The 26011-nt window shown below is 37.0% G+C and overlaps 1 protein-coding gene across 1 annotated transcript in view; it reads right to left on the reverse strand.

Annotated features, from left to right (window-relative positions):
• Nucleotides 1-26011, reverse strand: part of SLC7A2 (solute carrier family 7 member 2) — a 57314-nt gene that overhangs the window by 13898 nt on the left and 17405 nt on the right. Inside the window, exons 2-3 of the mRNA XM_085305511.1 lie at nucleotides 1976-2366; nucleotides 911-1066 (exon numbers count right to left, since the gene is read on the reverse strand). Coding sequence (XP_085161637.1) covers nucleotides 911-1066; nucleotides 1976-2351 — 532 coding nt within the window. The 5' untranslated portion in view covers nucleotides 2352-2366. The remainder of the gene's footprint in view (nucleotides 1-910; nucleotides 1067-1975; nucleotides 2367-26011) is intronic.

Consider the following 26011-nt stretch of genomic DNA (forward strand, 5'->3'; position numbering starts at 1 on the left):
AAAAAAAAAAAAAAAAAGACGGAAAGCTTTTCCCCTTCCTTTGGAGGTAAGAAAACTGAAAGGTCCATTCCAAGTACCTACCAAGTTCATTCTAACCCCTCATGAAGACATAAGGATCTGAGCTCCTACAGTCAATTGTGACCCACAAGCTCAGGAGGCACTTTCGGTCCAGGACACTGCAGTAAGCCAAGTCTAAAGTAAACTCTGTGATCTTCGTAAGTGAAGACACAGGGGCCTCAGCATTGACTGTTAATATTGATATTTCTGAAAATGTGTTCTGATTGGAAGCACTAATTCTTGAATCACAGAAAAACTTTTTAAAAAACTTTTACAAAATTCATGCACTTAAAGAATATCCTACTCTTAAATGGTACCAATGAATTTCCTCAAGCTTCCATTCCAGTTTTGCTAATTTCTTGTGGTTTACATTACTGACCATATGACAACTACCTTAAGAACTTTGTGTAAAACTTCTAGAAGTATGAGTGCTTTTTACAAAAAGTATAAGAAAGCCACATATTGCCCTGAAGAAGCATTAAAACAGTTCATTTGAATTATCCTGCTTATCCATGTTGTCCTTGCAGTGTTACTTCTAGTATCTGACTCAGCCTGGCAAACTCTACACTGCAAAGTGATTATTTCATGTCTCAGCTTCAATAAAAGAGGATGGTGCACATGAAAATTTGACTATATAAATTTTATTCTCAGAGTCACTGCATCAATACAAAATGTGCATCCAAACTTCTCTAACATTATTTAGGTATTTCTGGTAAAATAAAAACTATAATTTATCTTTTTTCTTGCTGTCTGTTCTCTAACATATTCAAAAAAAATCAATTCCTTGTCTGTAAGAAACATTTTGTAGTCTGATATCACAACCATCGTAAATGAAGACGCATCTCTCTCTTACCTGATAAAAGTAGTATAAGAAATACAGCGAAGAAGTCAGGATACTCTGCTAGGCCAGAATAATTCATTTTGAAGTAGGTTCTGAAGAAATGACCGATTTGTTTTCCAAGAAGTTCATCAAAGGTGCCACTCCAGGCTCTTGCTACACTTGATGTACCTTCATAAAATACATGCAAGGTTAGAGTTCTGCACATATACAATAGGAYAGAGTTACTTCTACTGAAAAATAAATAAACCTAAACATGCTGCTACCTGCATTTTTAAAAAGCAGAAGTTATGCTAAAACAGTGAGCCTTTTGATCATGAATTTTAATATTACAGGAATTATCTGCTTAGTTAAATTATAACATATTATTCTGTAAATAAAATATATAAATTTATATCCCATTTACTCCCAAATATTATAGAAATTATTTTTAATCATTTATATTTCTAAGTTTACAATATGACATRTGATAAACAGTTTAAAGTACTGTAACAAAACAGTTTACAAAAGAAGGGAAGTTTGACCAYCTGGAGGTATAGCAAAAAAATCACTAGGAAAATTTATATTGCCAGAGTGGGTACTTAAGACTAATACTCTTCCCTGGAAAAAAAGTGTATGTGGCCATAGCTAGACAAGATTTCATTTTCACAGCTCTCCTATCATTAAATACAGTTTAATACAATGCTCTAGTATATTAATTTTGTGGTGATTTGGGCAACAGTCCTGTAGTTACATATACATATAAAGATAGACATGCCTATACACAATATAACAGATGTTGGGCCAACTTGTCACAGTACCTCTGAAAAAAAAAACAGGTTTAAATCAAAAAATGCCATCTCTGCCAAAGCACTGAAGTTATCTGAATACCTCCCATTTCAGTGCTGATTTTATTCAGATCTGGTCAACTTTGTATGTGATGGGATCACATACAAATCACATGACAGGACTCCATTTAATTAGTATGGGATTATAGTAATAAGTTAATAGTTGAACATCGTGACTTTCTTGAAATGAGACATTGTGGATTTATTGGTTGTCTCACAAACCCTTGAGTCCTTTGTTTGTTCTTAAGCTTACCTATAACATATGATAAAATGAGATTCCAGCCAGTGATAAAAGCCCATAGTTCACCAACCGTTACATAAGTATACAAATATGCAGAACCAGTCTTGGGGACACGAGCGCCAAACTCAGCATAGCAAAGACCTGCCATCACAGATGCCAGGGCAGCAATGAGGAAAGAAACAACAATGCTAGGTCCAGAATCCGATTTGGCTACTTCTCCAGCAAGGACATAAACACCAGCACCAAGAGTGCTTCCTACTCCCAGTGCTATAAGGTCCACAGTAGACAAGCATCGGCACAACTTGGAGTCTTCAAGACTTCCACTGCTGACATTCTTCTTCCGCACCAGACACCGGACAAACGACAGAGCTGGTCCGCAGGGTAACATGGTGAATGTAGAACTCTGAAAACAAAATAAATTATTTCAATATATAAAAGCTAGCATAAACACCAGTGAAAATAACTAAAGAAGCATATTTCCATAAAGAATTTTTATTACAGTAACTAATTAATACATTCTATGATTGACAGTGTTCCATGACATTAAATAAGCTGATGTGCACTTTTTACCCAGGAAACATATAAGGGAATCACTATGCCTAATTTTCTATCTAGCACATATTTTTCTAGGGAAAGATATTTATCATCTTTAGGTTTATTATACTACTGTAAAAACAGAACAAATTTTTTCTGTTTAACTGCTATTGACTTCTTCTTAATCATCTCTAAAACAGAATGAGAACAGACATCTGTTATCTTATATGTCATAAGTAGTTTTAAGATAGGGATCAGCACCAACTTAAAATAASGATTTTTAACATCCAAAATTCAAGGCTACAAATAGCAAAAGTTTTAAAATACAGCATTCTGACAGAGCCAACACAGTTTGCTTTTGGATTCAAATGAATGTTTTTTGCCTTTATGATTCACTTGAGTAAAGACTGCTGGACAGCAGATTGAAATAGCGTTCTTAGGCCCTCCCACATCAACTGTGTTTCCCAAAAGTAATTATAGAAAGATGTATGATCTTTCTTCCGTAAAGGAAAGATCATACAAGTCTCCCTTACAAACACCTAACAAAAACTGACAGATCGATTGCCCATCCCACACTCAGTGCAGTTCTTCAATATTTTGAGTGCACATCTTGCAGTGGGGTGCAATCAGCTTATGCATACGATCTCGGCTTTTCCGAGCAGCCGTGTCCCAAAGGTGTGCGGCGATCCCCTGTCCTGTGATACGAGCGCCTGCAGGAAGAACGGTGCCCATCCTGCTTCCCAACTCGGAGAATGCAGCAGCTGGGGATTCAACACGTTTGATTGCACASTAGGACACTGGAATCACATAGATAAAGTCACGCTGAAGAGAGACACCATTACTGTAAAGCTCTTGTACGTATTCGATTGGATTGGATTGTAGGTGACAGACAGTTTGGTAAGAATTAAGAGCTCCTGCAACAATATATAATGTGATTGACAAACTTCTCTTCCCAAAACCGGCATCTGCTCTGAGTGTCATTTCTTCATTGATATTCAATCTGTGGCTTAAAACACCTGGGACCATCTTTTCCCTCCGATGTTTTCTTTGCAATCCATACCAGAAAGAATCTATACTGTGTTCATAATCTGTGAAGTGGAACCCTCCTAGGAACTGAGAATCTTTTTTGTTTAGATGAACATATTCTGCTGGTAGATTCCTCCTCAAGACRAACCAGTTTCCAGGATCTGTAGAGAGCATTTCTATTCACAACAGTTCAATGTACTAACACCAATGACTTTGCATCCAGATGGATATCTGACTATTGCCAGGACAATACAGAGTCAGAAGTAAGAGAACTGTCATCCTGAAAGCAAGCTTGCTTTAAAAAAAAATCCTATTGCATATAAAAAAGAGACCTCTGAGTGGAAACATTCTCCCTCTATTCCTGAAATAGCTCCTCAAGTGCAGTTAATCATGCAGCTTTTGTCTTTAAGAAGATTCTTGCTAAAAGACCATCTCCATTTCCTCTCAAGGAATGGGAAGTAAATCAGTGATAATGAATGGAATGAATACCTTTGGGCAGAGGTGCTTAATGCCCATTAGAAAGGCGTTAGCTACCCAGGTGCAGTTCAGCAAGACTGGGAATTTCCCAAAGCTTTACTGCAATTAGGCAGTCCTTTTAACCTCTGAGAGAGAAGTATCTCCCTATGGTATCTAGACTTCATTCATTGAGGAGATTCTACACAACAGCTCCGAAACTAACATGATGTGAATGCTGGCAAAGACAGAAGATAAACATAAGCTCTCCTGAGGGGAATCAACACTGATTTTTTCAGGCCAAATTCCTTAYTGTAGTTCCTGAATTCTTTAGTAAGAGCAGCTTTTCTTTTGGCCTCGGGCTCATGTCTTCCATTCCTTCAAAGGCAGATATCTCTGTCCTGGGTTTGACATGGTTGCCCAAGACCACTGGGTTCTTCTCACAGTGACACTTCTGTAGCTTTATCTATCACTTAGGCTGCTATATTAATATACTTACTAGGCTGCAGCACATGGCTAGAGACAGCAATACTCTTGTGACTCCATGGCCTTCCCATTAGTAATTTTAATGATGCAGACTCATGGCATTTTTAAGGGGTGATTTTTCGCCCAAATGATAGTTCAGGTGGTGTTCCATTAATAGGAAAKAATACTTTGACAGTTGTTGTTCTCACAACACCAGTCCATTTCCAGCTTGGAACTTGGACCAAGTTCCAAGACTTTTGTTATATGAATGGAAGCTCAGATTGCCCTGCTTCTTTGCAATTTAGGAGAGTAAGTCCTGAAGGGTGCAAAGCCACCTACTGTGATGGCCAGACAGTGATTTTTTTGTTTTTCCCACAGAGAAGGAATCCTTGGGACAAAATGTTAGGATTTTTTTCTGCTKGTATTTTCTCTGGTTCCTCTGGAGAGAACAGGAGCCAGTAAGATACCTATTCTGACTCATATCCCTCATACCACTCTTTCCTATTTAGCTTTTAAGAACCAAGGCATGGCACAACACAGGGTACAAGGTAAAAACTGAGTATCTGTAGAAGAAAAAAAAATCTCTCATACACGTAAGAAACTTATTATTTCAGGTATATCCTTCCTAATATACACTTGAAGAACACACATCCATCTACAAATACCACTACAAATACCAAAATGTCTTAGATGTTTTCTAAGTTTATTATGCACATATGCTTAATAAACAATGTATAACTCTGCCTCATAACTGCTGCTGTGTGCTGCGTACCAAATGCAGTGTGCTGCCTCAGACGTGGCCCCACTTCTGATTTGGCTGAGACAAGCAAAGGATCCAGTATTAGTCAGTTCATACTTGATAGGGAAGTGTAGCAGGAAGAACCGAGGAGCTTATGAGGATATCTGGCCTCCATGCAGGCCCTAATGACCTAGGTGGTGAAAAAGTGTCTTCAGAAATCAATGACAAGCTTAGTCTTTTTCTAAGGTGTCACCTCTAGGCCAGATTCTTCAACATATTACTCACTTCAAAAGAAGAACTGAGACAAWGCATACTGACTCAGAAATACAATTTACTGTATGTAGTTCTGCGGCTTGGGTACTAACCTACAGAAGCAAACAAGGTAACAGCTGGGTGTGCCTTTTGGTGGCAGCATTGTCCTAGATAAGCTTACAGTGACTGCAACCACACTCTTATAAAGAGTCTTACTAATTCTGCACGATAGTAAAAACCTCATCTTCTTCCTTGCCATTGATATTTAGCACAGAGAGGAACACAAAAGAGGGTAAGCAAGGGGAAGGAACAGGAATAGGCAAGCAATGGTATCTCATACTTTCTGACCAGCAGCTGCTAGTATTTTTCTGCTGTCTCCACACTATCACTGTCTTCTCAGTCACTAYTGCCTCCTTTAACCACTGTAGTCTAAACCTATCTTTTCCTGCCAGGCTGTTGTGGCCTCTGCTGCTGTTCGTGCTACCAGCACTGCCACCGCCGTTAAGTACTCCAGCAGAGCTTACTGGCCCTGGCTCTTCTCTGAGCCTTCTTAGAGAGGCACACCTGTCAGGTTGGGAAATGGTGGCTTTGCTAATAGAGTGGGCAGTCAGTCAAGAAGGAAGTGACCTCTCAACACTTTGCCACAGACAGAACTCACAGTGCTTCTGAGGCATTTCGGGGCATTTCCCTTACTTTCCTGAGGGCAGAATTAGATGCCTGCATGTCTCTGGATTCAAAGGACAGTAGGCAACTAGCAATCAGTCAAGCTGGGATGAGCTGTTCACAGAGTTTAAGGATTCAATCCTGAGCAGTACAGAGCTTAAGCACGGAAAATCAGTGACACAAAAACAAAAAAGGAAAATGCACTTGTGCTGACCAACAACGTACAGTTATTTCTGAGTTAGGAGAGGTGCAGATCCAACCTATTGCTTCTCCTGTGTGCACTGTACTTCATTTCAATGTGCTCCACTTTACAGAGACATTTGTCCCAAACAAACTGGTGGCTCTCTGGCTCTGCCTACAGAGACATCTGTCCCAAACAAACTGGTGGCTCTCTGGCTCTGCCTACACTGGGTCACTCCTGAAGCCTCTTTGTGCTAAGTCCTTCGTTAGCTACAAATTCACCCTATAACATGGAATATGTCTCCAATAGCTGTCTGAGAAAGGGAAACCCCAGTCCAACCGCCTTAGACTTGAGAATCAATGTTCAGTGTTTATCCAGTCCTGCCCAGGCTTTCTTTGAACATGTTCCTACCCAGAATTCCYATGCTGTGCACTTCAACAGGGGATAGGGCAGGAGAACTTAGCTTGGACCAGAGAAGAACTGGACAGATCTATCTAACAGAAGGAAAAAACCCAGAAAACTTCCTCACCTCTCACGAACATTTTACAATATTTATCAGAATACCTGAACAAGCACAGATTCTTCTCCTCTCTCTTCTGTTCTTTATTGTCCTAGKTTTTTTTCTCTAAGGTAGCTGCTGATGGACCCTTCTTCTTCCTTTCTGTCTTTCCTGGCCACTCTTAAACTAGATAGTTTACTGCTTGATCACTGCTCATCTGAAGGCTAATCTAAGTGGATGAGTTCAATCTTACAGTCCATACCAGGCCTGTCCTRTAGTGGTTCCAGTTGAATGGATTATCAGGAATATTTAATGGTCTCTTCTAATAGTAAAAGTATTGGGGCAAAAAGCCTGTAAATACACAAGCAATTCAAGGCACAAAGCCTCCATGTGCAAAGTTTTTATTGATCTTTAAAACTGCTTTGACTGCTTCACAGTCATGTAAAGTCTACCATTTTTTTCAAAATATTTTCCATGTTAAAAGACTCAACAACCAGCAGCCTCCTACTGCAAAACAAAACACACACAATAGGTGGATATTGACAGATACAGAACAGATGTGTGACAGAGCAGAAATCTATCATACAGTTAGTCTGTATTGTACCGCGCTCTTTTATTCAAAAGTAGTATTTTAATTCAATTATATGAAATGAATGGTTGAAATCAGTACTTATCAAACCAAGTGGAAAAAAACAAAGCAAGTGGAAAAAAACAAAACTTTTGATTGAACTCCCACTGTGCTACAGTTACAATTCAACATTTCATACTAAWTTTTCCATTAGAAGTTCTAATAAAAAAGATAAAAATATCTAATATGGAAAACAAGTGTTATAAAGCAATATAAAACTTTGGAAAGTTGTTAAGCTATTCTCAAGATGTATGCTTACAGTTTCTTGAAGCATAGGTAATTTAAAGATATTTTATTTCTTACTTATTAAACTATTTAGTTGATCTTATATATTACATTATAACTGTCAGATGCAGTACTTTATATTCCAGATGGCATATAAGTTATGGAGAAAACACCTCAAAGCCTTCAGAAAGTTTGCATCATATTCAAAATGGGGAAATATATACAYATACACATTATATATAGATTCTTTTTTCAGCCTCAGTTTCCTGCAAAAAACTGTGAAAGCTCTGCCAGCATTTTATATTTTCCAACTATAGATTTGGGGATAAAAATGTATTTGATCTTAAATAAATTTAGCCTAATTCAAAGTTTCAGTATTATATTGATTAGAGTTGGTGCAGTAATATATGAAAGTTAAAAATTCAGCTCAGAGTTTAAGCAAAATTGTATAGTCTGTGATTCCATCTGTGTTCATATATGCACACATAATACATGATTTTAGCTTCTTGTGTCAAAAAAGTTGATGCTATGCCCAAGACTTTCACTGAATTTCTAATATTCTGGCATATTTAAATTATACTCAAAGCCTGAAAACTGGAAAGCAGCACCTGTCAGAGAAGTCTAATAGGTATAAAATGGAAAAGGAAAGATTCACCTCCTGAAAGTAGAAATACCTTCCATTTAGCCTAAGAAGGAAAATGTAAATTACAACTCCTATAGTAATAAAAAAATTTSCATTTAGTCAGAGCCACAATACTGCTGCAAGTATATGAATTTAATACTGCACACCACAGATCCTGCTATTCAAAAAGCRCATATGTTAAAGTTTCAGACGATAAGCTACATTGTTTTCAGGTTACTTCTTTTAGCAGTAAACTTTCATTACAAACCTGATTCAGAGCAACTTCCGCTAGGCAAACTTCTGCTTGTCTTACCAAGTCCTGAACTTCTGTATTCTTAAATGTAAGAGTAATGGTGTGAAGTGATTTTCTTAAAATATTTGCTTAAAAAGCAAACTGTAGGTGGTGCGAGAGCTGCGGCTGGAGGGGGTGGAGGCTCGGCAGCGCCAGGGGATTGGAGGGCTCTAAGCCGGCTAAGCTATTTGCCCGGCCAAGGCGGGCAGGCAGGCAGGGCGAGAGTCTTACTGCTGTCCAGAAAAATCATGCCCATTACCTTCACAGCACAACATCAACTTAGAATACCATTTTTCTGCATTTAAACAAGCACTGTTGTGAAGGTATCCCCCATACATCCACAGGRGACTCTTTCCACACACCCCAAATTAAAAAATAAAAGACATCGAACTGCATCTCCCACTGTGAAAGCTAAGTTTTCCCCGCTTCCACATTTGTTGCCCTTGTAATAAATAATCTGACTTTGAAACATATTGAAGGTTACTTTGCAATGCTAATCTTTGAGACCAGAATCCAATAGTGCAGCATGAATAATGGTTTTGCTGAGTAATTTTTAGAAGAATAGAAATAATTTGAGAAGTACTGCTGTGGTTAGAAACAGCATGGAACAGAGTATATTTACAGAGCCTGGTTAGAGACCATTCCCCAGTTACGTTGAACTGCGGTAGACACACCGCATAGCTTGTTCTCTTTTATACGGCTTGAAAAATAAAAATGCTTAAGATTGGAATTAGAATAGTCCAAATATTCCTGTGACACAGTCAATAAATAAACCTCGGTTTCTTAAAAATTAGCTTCCAGAATAAACTAAACTCCAATGAATAAGATACAGCTGTATTTTTATTACTTCCAATGRCAGACAAACCCACCCCAAACATGTAGTAGCATTTCCAATCAACATTATTCATAGCACATTGTTTCTCTTAAAACACTTGTGTTTCAATATTCCTTTTTTTTGTTTATAGAACACTGCAGCAGGAGCCTTGCTGCAAAAAGCCTTATGCTTCTCTTCATTAAAAGATCTTTCTTAAKAAAATATGCCAATGAAACAGAGAAAAACAGAAGCTGTGCCAGCTCCCTCTGTAACTTGCTCTCAGCTTTCAGTTTTCCCCAAGTGCAAAGTCTGCCACTGTTGAGGGAACACAGAGGGTCCTTCCTCCATTTCCCTGGAAAAATCCTACTTCCTACAGCCACACACGAAGGACAAGGATAATCCTCCCTTAGCTATCCTAGACCCAAAGAGAACACCTCCAAAAAGAGAGTGCTCCACAGGGGTAGGTCATATTTCAGGAATAGGAGGCCAGATGCCATTTCTACTTTATCCAAGGTGATTCCTTTCTTAAAAGCACAAAAAAAGTGTAGAGAAGAAGTCTACATATAAGGTCTTGTTCATTAAAACTCCAATGATACCAGCACTTGTGCTTCCCTCATGCTGACCTCATCTGCAGTAAATATGAGCTCTAGCTCCTTCCCAAATAAGCCTTTCCCACTTCTGAAGTTAAGGAAATCTCCTTGTTCTCATATCTCCACCTTCCAGCAATTGCATGTTACCGCCTGCTTTTCAGACATTTTCTCTGTATTTCAGGCCTAATTGCCAAAAGTCAATTATCAGCCTCCTATTCTCATGTTCCTCTTGCTATTTAGCTTAAGAAATACCCAGTCAGAAGACAGCAACAAGGAGAAATTATGTTAGGARAGCAAGCTGTTAAACAGACAACGCTTCTTGTGTGGAAATATGCAGAAATTGTGCTTAAGGAGCATCACTCTGACCCATGACAGTATCTAGGCATTTTTTCCTCTAATTCATCACCCTCTAGGAAGTTCATGAATCACTTGAAACCTTTCCARCTCCTGGATAATTATTCATGTGGATTTTAGTTAACTTCATCAAGGTCAATCGTAAATCATTTCCAAACATGTAGATATATTACAAATTGTTATTAATGTAAAAATTAAGTAATTTATTGCTTAATTTGCTTGCAAATATATCTTACAGATTGGAAAAACATCCCTGCCRTTTTGAAAAAAATTTAGTTGCTTCATAATCTGCTGAATACGCAGACCCTCTTCTACTCGTCTTCAAAAAGCTACCTTCCCAAGGCCTACTTTCGCCAGGATGGCAGTCCAGGCTATCTCCACAGAAAAGCCCAAWGTGAAGGTAGCCTATGGTTAGTGTTTTGCTTCGATGGCTTTCTAGTAGACTCCACAAGCTTCATGATGATGCAACTGTATTGGGTTACTGTATGAATTTATTCACAAAGTACTTGGAGCTGAAACTGCTGTCTGCAGTATCACCGTGAGAACAATACTTCACATGAATAATTCCCATGTGACTTTATTAATTATTAATATAGACAGTTTGGCAACAAAAACTCAAAACATTTTGCAGAAAGAACTTTTAARGCAAATGTCATTAAATATTCAATATCCAAACCTCAACATCTAAACTGTGCTCCGATTTTTAGGGTACCTCATCAAATATCCTCRTCTTCTGGCCAGGTAGCAGCACAGAAAGATTTCCTGGACAGCATCTGGGACTGAAGCAACATTATCCCATTGTCACGTTTCTGCTTTTCAGCGTGTCACAGATTTTTGTATCGCTAAAAAGATATTAATATATGCATTTAAATGTATATCACTATGGAGGTTGTCATGAAGTGCCCATGAAAATTTTGGCAGATACACAGGCAGGATTAATTCAAGCAACTGGAAAGACCTGGGGAGCCATTTGAGATTGTGGAAAAACACATACAAGTGATGACGTTGATGCTGAAGTGAAGACTTTTGAAATTTAATGCTTAAACTTGAAATTTAGATTAATTTAGTAAAAGTAATATGGGAGTTCACACTTCTCATRGCTCTGATTCTAGAATTGTGAAGATTATAAAAGACAATGTTGCATCCRATTACTATATGTTAATATGGGAAGGGTTTTATAACTACTAGCAACTACTTTTTAAATATGGCCTACAAAATATACAGGCGATACAGATGTGCAACCAACAGGAGAATGGGCTCAAATTTAAAGATGGGAACTTGAATTTTGTATTTCAAAGAGAATAAGCTTAGAAAATGGTTTAATTTCAAATGTGCATTTCTGTAGACCTATTAATTCCTTATAATCATAATTCTTCCTATAAGATCTACAAAATATCTATAAAATATTTTATAGACATTTTATATGCTTTATACAATACTTTATATACAAGCATTGTTTGCATTTGTTTATACACACATGCTAAAACCTTTCACACTGTGCAGAATTAACACAGAGCTGTCCAGGACATGTTGTCATATTCACAGAGCAAGACAAACAATTCTTAGTATTAAATACACAAACCTGGTGAGCCAATAGCAAAAATACAAATTATATCATTGGGGTCAGGACTTGATTCAAAATACGGACTTTGAGCTAGGAAACAGGAAGAAGTAGACGGTGATGATAAAATGTACTAACCCTTTCTTTACCAATAATATGCAACCACAAAACCGGATGATTGTTCACACTTTTCCATAATAAATGTTTTAGGGATGTGCTTTTTTAATTCCATAAGTCTTTTTTCCTTATTCACTGCARTCTTTACCATTCTCTCCATTTATTCAGTGAACAATCAAGAAAAAAAAAGGAATCACCCACTCTTATTCCACAATACAACACAATTGTATACTTCTTAGGTAAATTTACTCCCCAAGTAAAATCGAAATATTACCAAGCAAATTATTTCTCTATTTTAAATTTAACTGCAAGTGCTAAAACATACATTGCAATGCTTTTATTTAGATAGTTTATACATTTTAAAATATATAACCATCTAGTACATATGCACATTCAGGTTACTAGAGTTCGCAAAAATACATTTGCTCACTGAAAACTGGAAGATGAGGCACRGCTATTCATTCATCTGTGTAACTATGGCATCTCCAGAACTTTATTTGGTATTATTTCTAATTGTGAGGCACTAGATTATCTGGGATTGCCTCTTTAGAGGAAGATCTTCCTTTTATGGTAAATGCCAGAAACAAGAATATGGTAAGTCAGATATAGTATTAACTGGATTCCTCTTTGCTTCTTGCCTTGCTTCACTTTTATTCTTGACCTTACTATAGCACAGATTTATCATTTCAAAGTTATCCTTCAGAGGCTGCATAAATCAGTTCAAAATTTCATCTGCATTCTTTAAATCAATAGCAGAAATTCTAGTGACATTAGTGGGGCTACAGCTTCACTTTCAGGTGTATTTTCTGGATTTTTTGGAGAGACCAGCTGCCTCAGATAATAATTCATCCCTGTTAACACTCATAAATTTATGGATTATTACAAAGACAGGTAAAAGTTGCACTGCTGTGGTTCATTTGACTATCTAAAAAATAACCCAGAGGATAGTAGCAYACAGCTATGTCTACAATGCTAAAGGCATTCAAAGCCAGAACAGTCCCTGGCTCCCACTCAAGAGGCGAGGAATACACTGGCCAAATGAAACATCTTGCATCTGCCCTGATCAGGTCCAGAGCACTGTGGGGTAGATCAGCGTGACTCCACTACACAGTGTTTGGTCCAGGTGTCCTGTGGACTCTCAGAAATAGTTTTGTGCATGTGATTTCACTTAAGTGTACTTGAAACTACAAGATGGCCATGTTGTCACCCAGCAGAGTGGCATTTCCATAGGTTCAGCCCGAAGGTATGTCTGCACACCTCAGAGTGTGACATTGCAGCATCAGCGTGGGCGTTCGTGAAGGCACAGGGACTAGTGGTATACCGCAGCATGACACCAGATCCAAGGCACTCTGGACAAGACTGAGCATACACACTGGTATCTGGAGTGACCAGTCTGCAATAGCGTACGCAGCCTTCATCTCAGAGGAGATCACTGCTGCTCTCCGAAAAGCAGCTGTGCAGCACCCACATGGCTCCTATGTTACTTCCGCTGGGAGACCACAGGCTGGCAACAACCCAGAAACTAAGATATCTGTCAGCATAGAAAAACTCTATGGATATTATTAGGACACAATGCTCTTCCTTAACTCCCTATAATATTCTGAAGACAGTTTTAGTTTTTGTATCTAAGTGTCTTATGCATGGAACAAATGCTCTCTAGTCCACTTGAGCTCCCAGTTTATTTTAATCTACAAATCCAGCTGTTTTGACCAACAGAAGTATTGCACAGCTTAGGCTCTGGCTTTAGAGACTTCTTTTCTCCTCTTTAGCAACTACATCACACTTGGATTAATCTAACATGGCTCATCCAACAGTCCTCAGATTTGTTTACTCTGCCAAAGGATTTTAATAGCACGTTCTCTCCCAAAACAATTTGATTAGAAATTCTCTTCTTAATATGAAACCATTGGCCACATTAGAAGCAGTGAATTGAAAGAGAGAACTATTTTATGTTATTTATTTTGTTTTCCTATGGAAATATCCTTTCTGTTATGATCTGCCTGAACATATTTTCATTGATTTATGCAAAAATTTATGCCTAAGGAATGGTTAGAATTAAAAAAAAAAAAAAGAAACTAAACCTCAATTTATTTGTGAAAAGAACACTTTCATAGACAAGCAAAATATAGTAGGAGCCCAAATGACAAATTGCATCTGAATAAAAGCTTTTCTGCAGTTGACTCTACTTTTCTTGTAGCTATAGCCTCCCAGAATTCAGCCAGTAACAGGCTAAAAGCTGCAGAGTTTGAAATAACTGAAGGTTCTCTAACTTTGCAAAAGGGTATCCATGCGCTTGCCCTTTCAGCTACCCATATTACATTAAAAAAAAAAAAAAAAAAAAAAAAAAAGTTAAACATGAACAAAAGTGCTTGCAGCATTGGGGCCTAAGTCAACCGTTACAATCTTTGACAGCGCTCTGAATAAAGTGAGCTGCCTAGCCTTGGAAGCCAGGACTTTGCAGTCGACTGTGACAACTGTAACTTTTGACAATCACAAGGAAAAAGTGTGACATGGTTTGTACAGGCTGTATGAATCTCTCAGGATTGAAGATGTATTTATTAGCATTCATCCATTCATGAGCATTCATCCATTCACTAGTATTCAAAGATAGCTGGTTTAACTACCATGAGTCAAAATTAGTAAAGTTATACAATCAGAGGGACAGCTTGCAAACTAAATACCAGAGGAAGAGTGTAATAGGAGTAGCTGTATACTCTATTTAACAAACAGAGTTTTGATTTTTAACTGCAAATAAAGCCACATATTAAGAGGGCTCATTTCTGCATGTTAGAGAGATCTAATGATGAGGGCAAATAGACTCACTAGGAAATTTCTGATCATGCGGCTGGAAAACATCAATTCATTGAAGTCTAAAACTCCCATAAGAATGTACTAGATTCAAAGAAAAATAAATTTTAGAAAGGTGAAGGTCCACCTAACAGAGATCTGTGAGCACCTGTATAGATTTCCACAAGTTCTATACCCGGGTTAGTCTTCATAGTGCTAAGAAAAATGAATCTGTAGGTTATTTATACATAAAAGCTGAAATCCAGGTTCTTGCAAAAGAAAGATCAGTGCAATTTGTGTGCTAATCTAAATAACATGAACCTAAGTACGTAAGAGTAAAGAATCTTTATAAAGCTCTACAGTAATACAAGCTAACTCTAAATTATGACAGAATCATTTTTGATGAAAATAAATTACACTTCCACACTTTAAAAGGGCCTCAAATCTTAACTTTCTTTACAAGAAATACATCTTCATAAAAATATTTGTATACTATTAGACTAATATAAGCATGAAAACTAAATCTACTAACCTGCATTTGACATGTAAGAAGGGTTACATTAGGCACAAATGCCAACTAGTTATTTTGACCCTGGAATGAGTAATTTGACCTAATATTAAGCATGTCCCAAGCAGTCACCAGCTATCATTCGCTGAATTCTAAATATTCCCAAGGGATCTAAAGAAACTGTAATGCTGATTCATAGACCTGTCCCAGGTCTAAAATCAGTACTTTGGAGAAGCTRTGGAGAAGGAATTTAACTATTTAAAGCCATACTCTAAAAAAATCCACATGCACTTTTTTGGCCCAAATCCATGCCTCGAATATAGCATACATATAAATAGCAAGTTTAGAGAGAAAAGATTGTAATGAATACAAAGAAGAGCCAAGAAAGTCAAAGTTAAAAGTAACACTTGATGTGCAATTGGAAATAAAGTGTGATGCTAGGTTTTGCCAAGACTACAACGGAATATGCTTTCACATCCCCGAGCCCCGGCACAGGAGCCCCGGACACTGGTCCATGTTGCAGCTTGTCAAGGAGTAGGAACGAGGACTTGCAAACCAGCTGAAGTGCAAGGATACCTCCTAATCAGATGCAAGAAGCTAAAAAAGCAAAACATCACTTCTTGTAGGATGTGGAATTACCCAGAGAAACACTATTACGTGAAGTGCTTGCCTGCAGTATCAGGGTGATGCCACTTCTGACGACAGTCCARGATGGATGCTTAGGCCAAATACATGGCAACATACTACTGACCATGTATCTTCTCTTCTAAAGGCAACTTAAATATGTAATTAGGTTCATTTTATAGTATTTTTCCTAGCTTATGTAAATGCAAATACTATTTTTAAATAGTACTTAAATCTCAAAACTTAAAAAAAACTTACTGAGCTTTTTAASTACATAATGGGGCTCTGACTTATTACTACAAGCTGTATCATTAATTACACAATGTTTTCTTTAGTTATTTTGAATATGTTCCCTTTATGGTTTTTAAGCTTGACTTGACCTAGTTATCACTTTCTTCACTATCTGAATTAATCATTTGAAAATTAATTTCCAATCCTTCTAAAATATACGACTGTCTTCCTTCCACTTACTCTTTTTTCCTCAGCCAAATTATGTCTGTTCTGAGTTTGTCGGGGCTCTTTATTGTTGAAGGAGGATTTTAGATCTCTCAGTATTTTGAGTCTTTCATTTTTACAAGATTAAGAGTGTTATTTTTCCCTGTATCAAAAAAGAAAAATTTTACAGTTAGCATCTTCAATGAAAACACAGTTTTCATACTCAACGCTACACAACCCAACCTAAGAGGGAGAAATATTCCGAATAGGAATATATTCCAAATAGGAATAGGAATATTATCTCCATTTCTACTTAGTTCTTGAGGTATGCTACTAAGAATCATTTTCCATGCTGGAAAGTGCCTGYAAAAACGATATGCAGGTTGCTGTTTCTATTTACTGTTTCTTAAGTTGTTTTTAATCAATAACAGGGCTTTACCTCTCACCCCATGGTTACTAAGTTTCCATAACAGCCTCTTGTGTAAGACATTAGCAAGAACCTCTTAAAGTCTAAATCAGAACAACTCCATCTAGTTTACCCTCTTCAAAAACAGTGAAAATAAAAAATAAAACTCTGATGAACTAGCAAAATAGTATTTACCATTACAAATATAATGCCGGATTTTCTTTTCTATTCTAAAAGGAAGATAAGAATAATGATTTAAGGATAATATTAAATCCCAAGCCTTTTTTCTGCTGTATTGATTTGCAGAAAGCTGCTGATTCTCCACAACTGATCCAGCTACTGATTTTAAAGCAGAAATTATGAGAACCCTTTCAGCAGCCTGAACTCCAGAAGTAGATTCTGAAATTTGTAAAAAGTCTGCATAATTTTTGGAACAGCTTCAGCTGTGTGCTCCTTTGGGGAAACATTTCACCAGCACAAAAAGTAGCATAATCTAGTGATGTGAGAATGGAAATTCGGCAAAGAACTGATGAGTCACCTCATTTCCCTACTTCCTGCCTATCCTCAGCCCCTGGTTTTATGGAGGTTTTATCAGCTTCAGGGATTCTTGCTTAGGGAGGTTGCTTAGTCCCATCCCTAAGTCACAGCACATTTTTCTTGCAGCCAATTTGATCAGTGCACCACACACTTACAGGCTACAGCGAATCTTTTTGTTTAAAGAGACAGGCTGCAAAACTTAATTTTCTGTATCAATTTATTGAAAACTATTTTTAAAACCTCATTTTATAGACAAATATAAAAGTGGGCTTCTTCCCCTCTCTTTTTTCCTATGGGGCATGGAGAAGGAAGAAGAAAGTATGGAGGAAAGGGAAAAGATGAATGTATCTAATTTAGGACCAAAAGAATTCATGGATAAACTGAAAATAGCCTATCTTACAAAATATCATGGAGAAAGGGAAGGGAGGAAATTCCTATTACACATTTTATTTGTTGCTATCTGCTTTTCCATGGGACATTGAAAAGATTCCATTTTAAAGGSATTACAAAATACTCTCAATACTAGATTTAGCCCTTCGCAAACAATTTGTAGCATTTTTAGATCAGAATGTCTCCCCACACTAAAAGCCTGAAATGCATATCCACCGTGGCCACTTACTTTCATGCTCTATTTCAATTACAGTGCATTCTCCCGATGAAAATGAGCCTCCAATAGTAACAGTGCCTCCTTCTCTCATTTGGAAAGTATTTTGCCATGTGCAATTGTTCTCCTTGTGCAGGAACTTTATCTTTTATAAATTGTTAGAATTAGGCTTTTTTTTTTTAATAAATGACTTTCAGATAATACAGTGTAAGCATTTTTAAAGATTCAAAACATAACAGACATTATTTCACAGTCACACCTTTGTCTACCTCCTTGTTAGCTTTCCTGTTGCACAAAAAAACAGAGATTCAAGAACAAGTAATGTTCTTTCACTAAAATAYTATTAGAAAAATACATCTGTTGTCAGTTTGCATAAAAATTAGGTTAGCTATTCAAGGTGTCATAACTTGCTCTGAATGGAATATCCATTAAGTAAAGTATGTGCTAATTATCTACCAATTAAAACACTTTTTAAAAGGCTTACATAAATCTGAGAACTGTATTCCCTGAATTTGCATATTCCATTTATCTTAAGTCAAAGACAAATTAACTTAACACAGTCTTACATAAAGGTTTTGAAAAGTCTCCTTGGTAGATAAATACCACCCTGAAATAATTGCAGATTATTTATGGTGGGATCTCTCATTGGATTTGTAAAAGCTTTTAATGTTAAATCAGAGAAGTCTTGCTTCCATTCCATATGAAAATGTAATTCCCTGACATCCCTGTATCATTGGTGGATACCTCTGAGGCCAAACAGAACTAGTGTGTTAAGTGCATTGGCTGTTATTGTCAGGCTTATACATCAAAACAGCATGACCAGGGATAGTTAATCCATATGAAATAAATAAGTACTCTCTACAAGGTTTAATCCTGGARGTGTTAAATAGCATTATTTTCTGTTAAACTAAGTGGTGCTAAAAACACTCAGCATTTCTTGGGGATGCTTTGCACTCTGCTGAATCAAACACTTCTTTCAAATATGCAGTCCTCAAAATAATCGGTCTGTAAGGTCTCCATAGCAACCCCATTACACAATATTACTCTTTGACATTAAATGTAGAGTCAAGACAGATGCTCTGAATATACACTATCCACATCAAGATCTTATAAATCTTAGCATCCAACATTATTTATAACTGAGGTAACTAATGCCAGTGAGTTCCCTTTTCATCATTGGCTTTAAATAGCACCACTACATTTAATGCATCCTGAACAGAGCTTGAAAAGCACTATAACCTTCAACTGAGTAACTTTTTTTTAGAGTTTCAAATTTCTCAGTATTTTTGAAGCATATAAATATTTTCTGAAGCAATAAAAAGCTTGACTGCACATACCATCTCACAGGTTAAACATGACTAAGACTTTAAAACCCAGCAAAAACCAACAGTGACCTATCACACACTGCAGCCTGATCATAAGATTTCCATGTGGCCGAGTAAGGGCTGCGGGCAGTGCCCCAGCGGTAACGTGACCGCGTGCTGCAGCCTTCCACGCAGCCTGCACTGCCACGAACTGAACTGCTCCGTTCAATCACGTAGCATAGCCTTGCACATAGCAAGGGTCTGCTACGTGTAACAGCCTTTGAAGATACATAGAAAACCCTTCATGAACTTCCCTAGACAAAGATGCAGGTGTGGTTCTCTCCTCTTGCCTCTGACTCAAATCACAGCCACGCATGACAGTAGCATAACCCCGGTGAAGGCTGCCGCTCCCCAGAGCTGCACAGAGCTGACTGACTGCATTCAGCTCAAAACACTGGCAAGTCTACCTGAAGAAATCAGATCTTGGTATGAATCCAAAACAAGCAATAGCAGCAGAGCCATTTCCACAAAGATGTGCAAGCTAGCACAAACGTAGGTTCACACAGGGATGAATACTCTGAAAATATTAAATGACACATGAATAAGACAAACACCTCAGACAATGCACAATTTGTGTGCATGCATGTGTGCATCTGTGTTTCCAGTCAGACACCTGATGGTGATCCTTCACTCACAACTTTATTTCCAATGTGAGTTGCCTGGAGGGTATTAAAAAAGTTAGCAATTCAGTAGTTTTTCTAGGACKATGTCCTGATCATAAAAATCAAAAATCACCTGAACATTAAATTGCACTTACTGTACCTATAAAGCTAAATGGCATGGAGGCATACACTACACAAATGTTACTTGCGGTGCCAATGAATACACTACCTACAGTAAGTCCCTCACAACTGTGATTTCAGGACAGTCTGGATTAGATAGCAACTGGAAAGTGATGAGATAGCCCATCTCTTTCCCTAGATGAAGATCTGGTGTAATTCAGTTTTCCAGTTTTTCCCTACTGGACCCAGAGAAAAGCCATAAATTTATAACTTTTAATTCCATTTCACTGAACACGAACATCTTGTTAACCATTTTGTACCGCTCTCTACCCTCAGCCACTTTCTTCCCTTGCCATACCTCCATGATCCTGAACAGCATGCCCARCTTCTGATGAGGAAGGTCAAAGGAAGCCACACAGGTAAGTATGAAGCCCTTTGACTATCCTCCTCTAACTGATACATTGAATCAAGCATGTTTAGTTACCAAATTATCTCGTATTTGTTCATTAACTCAGTGTTCACATCTTTTTTTCTTTTGTATTTTCCATTAATTTAAGTGAAACAACATGCTTCTCTCCTTATTGGCTCCTAAATCAACCACTCATTTCTAAAGGTAAACAAAAATTATCCTTATCTCCAGTCATGCTGCGAACAATCAGTTGGAGAAATCCAACAAAACACTAGATCTTAATACAGCCAGTCCTATTTTCTTTAAAAAAACCTTAAATCCATAAGCCAGGTCATCAAAAGTGTAGACACTGAAAATAATTAGACTAGTCATCACCAAAGAAATTTCCTAGGTCCTTCCAAATATTGTGTATGTGTGCACGTGCGTATGTGCGTGCATGAGTGGAAACCATGGTATTTCTTGGATTTGCTTTACAATATTTACCAAGCAAAAGGATGGTTTATTTGCGGGTGGCCTAGCCTTCATTGCTACTATGGCTGGGCCATATTTTTGGAATAAATCTGTGTTCCTCCCTCACTTTCTCATGAACTTTGCAGGCAATGGCAGTAACTTGAGTTCAAAGTGCCGGTCTATGTGATACAGAATCTGGGCAGAAACCATTCCTTACTTGCTCAAGGAGAAAAAGGTGGCCAGGACAGATTCAGTATACCATGGGCCAAATCCAGAAAACGTGTTGCTAGTTAAAATGCAACTATTTAGGATGATCTCACTGGAAATTACTGCCAGGAAAGACACCTCATTTTACTGAGTGCTTGAAAAAAAGCACCTCACATCTAACACCTGCTTGTTCAAGACAATGATTAGGATRCTCACAGTCCCATGTGGGCAAAACTTTGGCAAAATGTCACAGAAATAACTTCTAATTCTGAAATGCCACCACTTGCCCTTACCAGTATTGAGTGGAATATTTCACCAAGTTACTGTTTCTAACTAAATCTGATCAACAGGTTAGTATCATTTGTAAATTATAAAAGTTTTCACAATGCAGTAATTTTTTGGCACAAAGAGTATTCCTCCTATAAACACTATTAAAACATAAAGCTTTAATTGTCCTACTCTAGCAGTGCATATTAATATAATGCACTTAAGATTGCAATTTTTCCAGTGATTTCTGTCATGTAAAATTAAGACAAGAGGTGCAAAATCCTGTATGCCTAAACAAAAAGCATTGCTAGCTAGTTTAAATGATGATCAACTCATCAGTAAACATATTTCAGCCTTTCTCATCTGTATGTTGTTTTTGTTTCTACCAGAACACTCCTCTTTAGCATACATCAGATTACTACTCTTCTACTTTAGTCCCTTAAACGACAGTCAGCAATGCAGGTACAWTTCTTCTGCAGAACTCCATTTTCCAACAGTTGAAGAGGCTAAAGCAGAACCAAACTCTCCCTGTGCTCAAACCAATTCCCATTTCCAGATGCTTTCTTTTACTCTYCTTTGAACTTGGCCTTTTTCACATTACACATCCATAATAATTTCAAAGCTTCCTTTTTTTCTGTCTTTTTAAATTATATTCAAAGATACAAAGCTTCAGCTTACAATCTCTTGTGTACCTGCTAGAGCGTCCTTGACATCTTTGTCATCCAAATATCCTTCCCTTTGACTACAGTCTCTCTTGAAAATCTGGCTCTTATAGCGTTGAAATATCATGCATATCTCTCTGAATATTTTGCTTGCTTTTTAAAGGTAGTGTGCAAACAATATCGCATGCCAATAGTAAGTTTCAGACACATCATCAGCTGGTACCAAAGCCCATCCTGGAACCTGAAAAGGGAACCGGATGCATTATTAGTAAAATGAGAATCAGGAAACACCTAGCTGTAATCTTCCAATAAGTGATTTTTGACAGGTTCTAAGAGATGCCTGGAAATGCACTAATATTGAATCAATAATAAACTGGAATTCAGCTGATCTCATGATAAATCCAGACAGAATTTATCTATTTATAAAGACAAAGGYGGTCTGATGTGATGAGTGTTCTTCAAAAAGCAGTGAAGTTCTATCTRTTTCAGTAGCGCTTAAAGAAATCCCATCAGCATTTTAATATATTTGAAATTTTGCTCGAATAAAAAAACTTTTACATGCCTGTATTTTCCTCCATAGATCAGAATATCAAAAGTCACCACATAACACAATGTATTAAAGTCATCAGTTTTAAGTATGAATTTCAAGAATAAAACTTACCTCCAAAGAAGTAGAAAAAAAGTAATCTTTTAAGAGTGTTTTTAAAACCTAGAACACTGTATTAGACTGAGTGAAAGCYGGGCAATTCATCAAACAAGAAACTACTTCGGAGACATAGTATGAAAATGYCCTTGAAAATATTTTTATTTAATTGATTACAATTTTAAGCTAGGAGTCCTTTGGCTCAGTTCCAAAAAGTTCTAAACACCTACAGAAAATGAAAAACAATGCAGGAGCAGTTTGATAACAACAGAAGAAAAAAACACTGTTCTGTTTCTCCACTGAAATCTAGAAATGATAGGCAAAAGTAATCTAAATACCTCCTGTTTCCCAAACTTGATATAGCTTTCTGAAACAAAGTATCACTAGCACTGAACTAACTCAAAACATTATCTATCCATATTTTAGTAGAAAGAGAAAAAAGAAAAAAATGAGTAATTATCACCTCACACTTCACTCATAATTGACATGGATTTTTCAGGTTAGTGGGCCTGAGATGACAAATAGCTTTGAAAAAAATATCCTTCTCAAAAGCCATCAATATAGAACACTGGAAATATGAAAACTCTAATTAAGTAACAAAATAGCAAGGAAGTGTGGAAATCTAAGTCTGCCTTGATAAAAGGATAAGGAGGGCAAAGTGCTCCTTCRGACTTTTTGGCTTAAGCAAGACTCTACATATAATTAGCAAAGTTTCAGTGATGTCTGAATTAGACATACTTTTGGTGCTGGTCAAATACAGTTTTAATAATCTATCGTTATATGTGCAGAAGAATTTTCTGCTGGCACAGGGGTAAAAAACAGACTTGAAGATGTGCCATATGACCCACATTTAATTAATGGCAGATTTGTCTGTTTTAGGCAGGAATTTCCTTAAAGGCTAACTCTCCCTCCTTTCCCAAAGTTTGGGAAAAGTATGAAACTGTAAAGTAGAATCATAGAATCAGTAAGGTTGGAAGGGACCTCTGGAGATCATCTAGTCCAACCTCCCTGCTCAGCAGAGTCACCTAGAGCATGGTAGACAGGGTTGCATCCAGGAAGGTAACATTAATGAAATCTAATACTTTACTATAGCATTGCAGACACTAATGAAAACATATCTGCCTGTATTTACTTTCCCTGTGATGAAGGCAGCAGCTCTACCTTCCTCACATAAAACTCTCCAGCAGCAGTACACAGTCCTAGTCATCCTCACCCTCCTAATCCTTAAGGACAATCTATCTAGATACCAAYAGACTACAGCCTCTTGTTGACATGATGTTGAAATAAATCTTTGAAAACTCTGAGAATTGAAGTCTGAAAAATAAAAGAGGTATTTTTCTAGCCATACATCATAAATAGATGTTTTTCTTTCTGAATTTTTCAAGGCAACTTATTCTGCATAACAAGTAAGGCTGAATATTAACTAAGAAGCTTTTTTGATTGGATGGCCAAGACTTCACAGGGCAGCAATGAACATATCTAATTTATTCCAAAATTCATTAAAACCATAAAGAGAAATGAAAAATATCTCTGAAACATTAGATTATCAAAGCTCACCTTGAAGAGATAGTTGCTCTGATAGGAATAACAAAATCAACCACAAACAGGAGAAAACCATGGGACGAACAGGAATATTTATAATGCTTCTAAAAGGATGTTTTAGAGCAGGCAACAGCAGGGAACAGCAGAGAAAAGTATGGATTCTCCAGAGCATAAAAACTTAGTTTACCTTCCAGAGCATGAGTGGGCTCAGCACTGGACTACAATGGTCAATCTGGAACTGATAAGTTATTAAACCAAAACATGSGAAAAGGAGAAAAATTATGTACAGCTACAATGCCCAGAGAGCAAGCAAATGAAGCAATTTTCAATGACCTAAAAATTACTCCTTCAGAATATAGACTTCATTTTTTTAATATAATTTTGCTCTCTGCTGTGATAGCTATGAGTGGGTAACATTAGAAATTTTGCTGTGACCAAGATATAAATCATCCAAACAGGCAGAAAATACTTCTGAGAAAGCACAGATTGCTTTCTCAGAAGCTATTATTGCATGCCTATCATCAGAAAATATACATTGGGATCAGTGATGTGATGACAATATCATAGCTCCTTCAAGAGTTAAAAGAATTTAATATTGCCTTTCATTCAAACTGTTCCTAAATATGAAAAAGAAAAACACCTTAGAAAACTATTTCATGCAATGAAAGTTCTATTCTACTAACAGATTCTCTGCAAACACATAAATAAAACATGAAAGTATTATTCAATAGGGAAATTGTTACAGATATGAGTCTGATGATTCCTAAAACTTAGCTTAACTCAAATTTATTCATACTACWGTTTTTTTCCTCCTCTTCCTCCACAAAGGACGAAAGAGCAACCAAAGTAATGTTCAGTCACGGCTGCCCAAAACTCAAACAAAGCACATTCTGAGAAACTTGCGTAAGAGAGTATAGACAGATTCTGAATGAATATGAATACATTCACCAGATTTCTTTGTTCAAAGGTTATCAGATTGAGCRTATGGTATACAAAGAAACCACAAGTTACAAGTACATGTTGGATAAAAGGCTATTTKGAAAGCAAAAAGCAAAATAGATGAGAAACCCTGGATATGGAGGAGTTAATTTTTGGCATTGCTATGCATTCTGAAATTGCATAAAACTTCAAAGAAAAGCCAGTGACAGTTTGGAATATGACACACGCACTCCCAAATAAAATAAACAGAACATCTGCCTAACAATATAATGGGTATTACGTGGGCAGTTACTGGTRTGCTTGATTTTAGACTTTAGCCATTAACTACTCCTCCTGACATGTATCAATCAATGCATAGAGACAGCCCAGATTATTATGCAACAGAATGTTCATTCCACTGGGAAATATTTTGAGCACTCAGATGAACTGAAAATCCTCCTGTAAAAATATATATATATATATATATATATATATATATAAAATAGTTGGGATGTAGGTGATAAGCAATTTTCTTTTCATATCTGTCTGCTTTTCAGATTATGAGCAGAACTTTGTATTATAGCTAGAAATAAAATGAGCTGGTGACCCCATCTATTTGGATAATTCTTGAAGCTGATGTGGCTCAAATTCATGGAACTAATTTGTCTGGATAACAGCTTTACAAAAGTTCAGAAAAGTCTAGACATTTTCACTGTGGGAAAAAAGATGCACAATCACCTTTATACAAACTTTAAAAATAATATCCTGCAGTCATCCTTTTATATTGCAAAACGTATTTCTAAAGCCAACAGCAGATCAACTAAAGYAGTTTAAAGTAACTGTGTTTATATAACACTAGAAGGTTTCAAGGGAGGTGGAAACAGCTTTTAATTCAACCATTTTGCAAGAAATGACACAGAAAAAAAATCAGTTGTTGGCTCCATACAC

Source organism: Rhea americana, unplaced genomic scaffold, assembly GCF_003343005.1.
Source record: "Rhea americana isolate MKP2758 unplaced genomic scaffold, rheAme1 scaffold_221, whole genome shotgun sequence".
Taxonomy (NCBI): Eukaryota; Metazoa; Chordata; class Aves; order Rheiformes; family Rheidae; genus Rhea; species Rhea americana.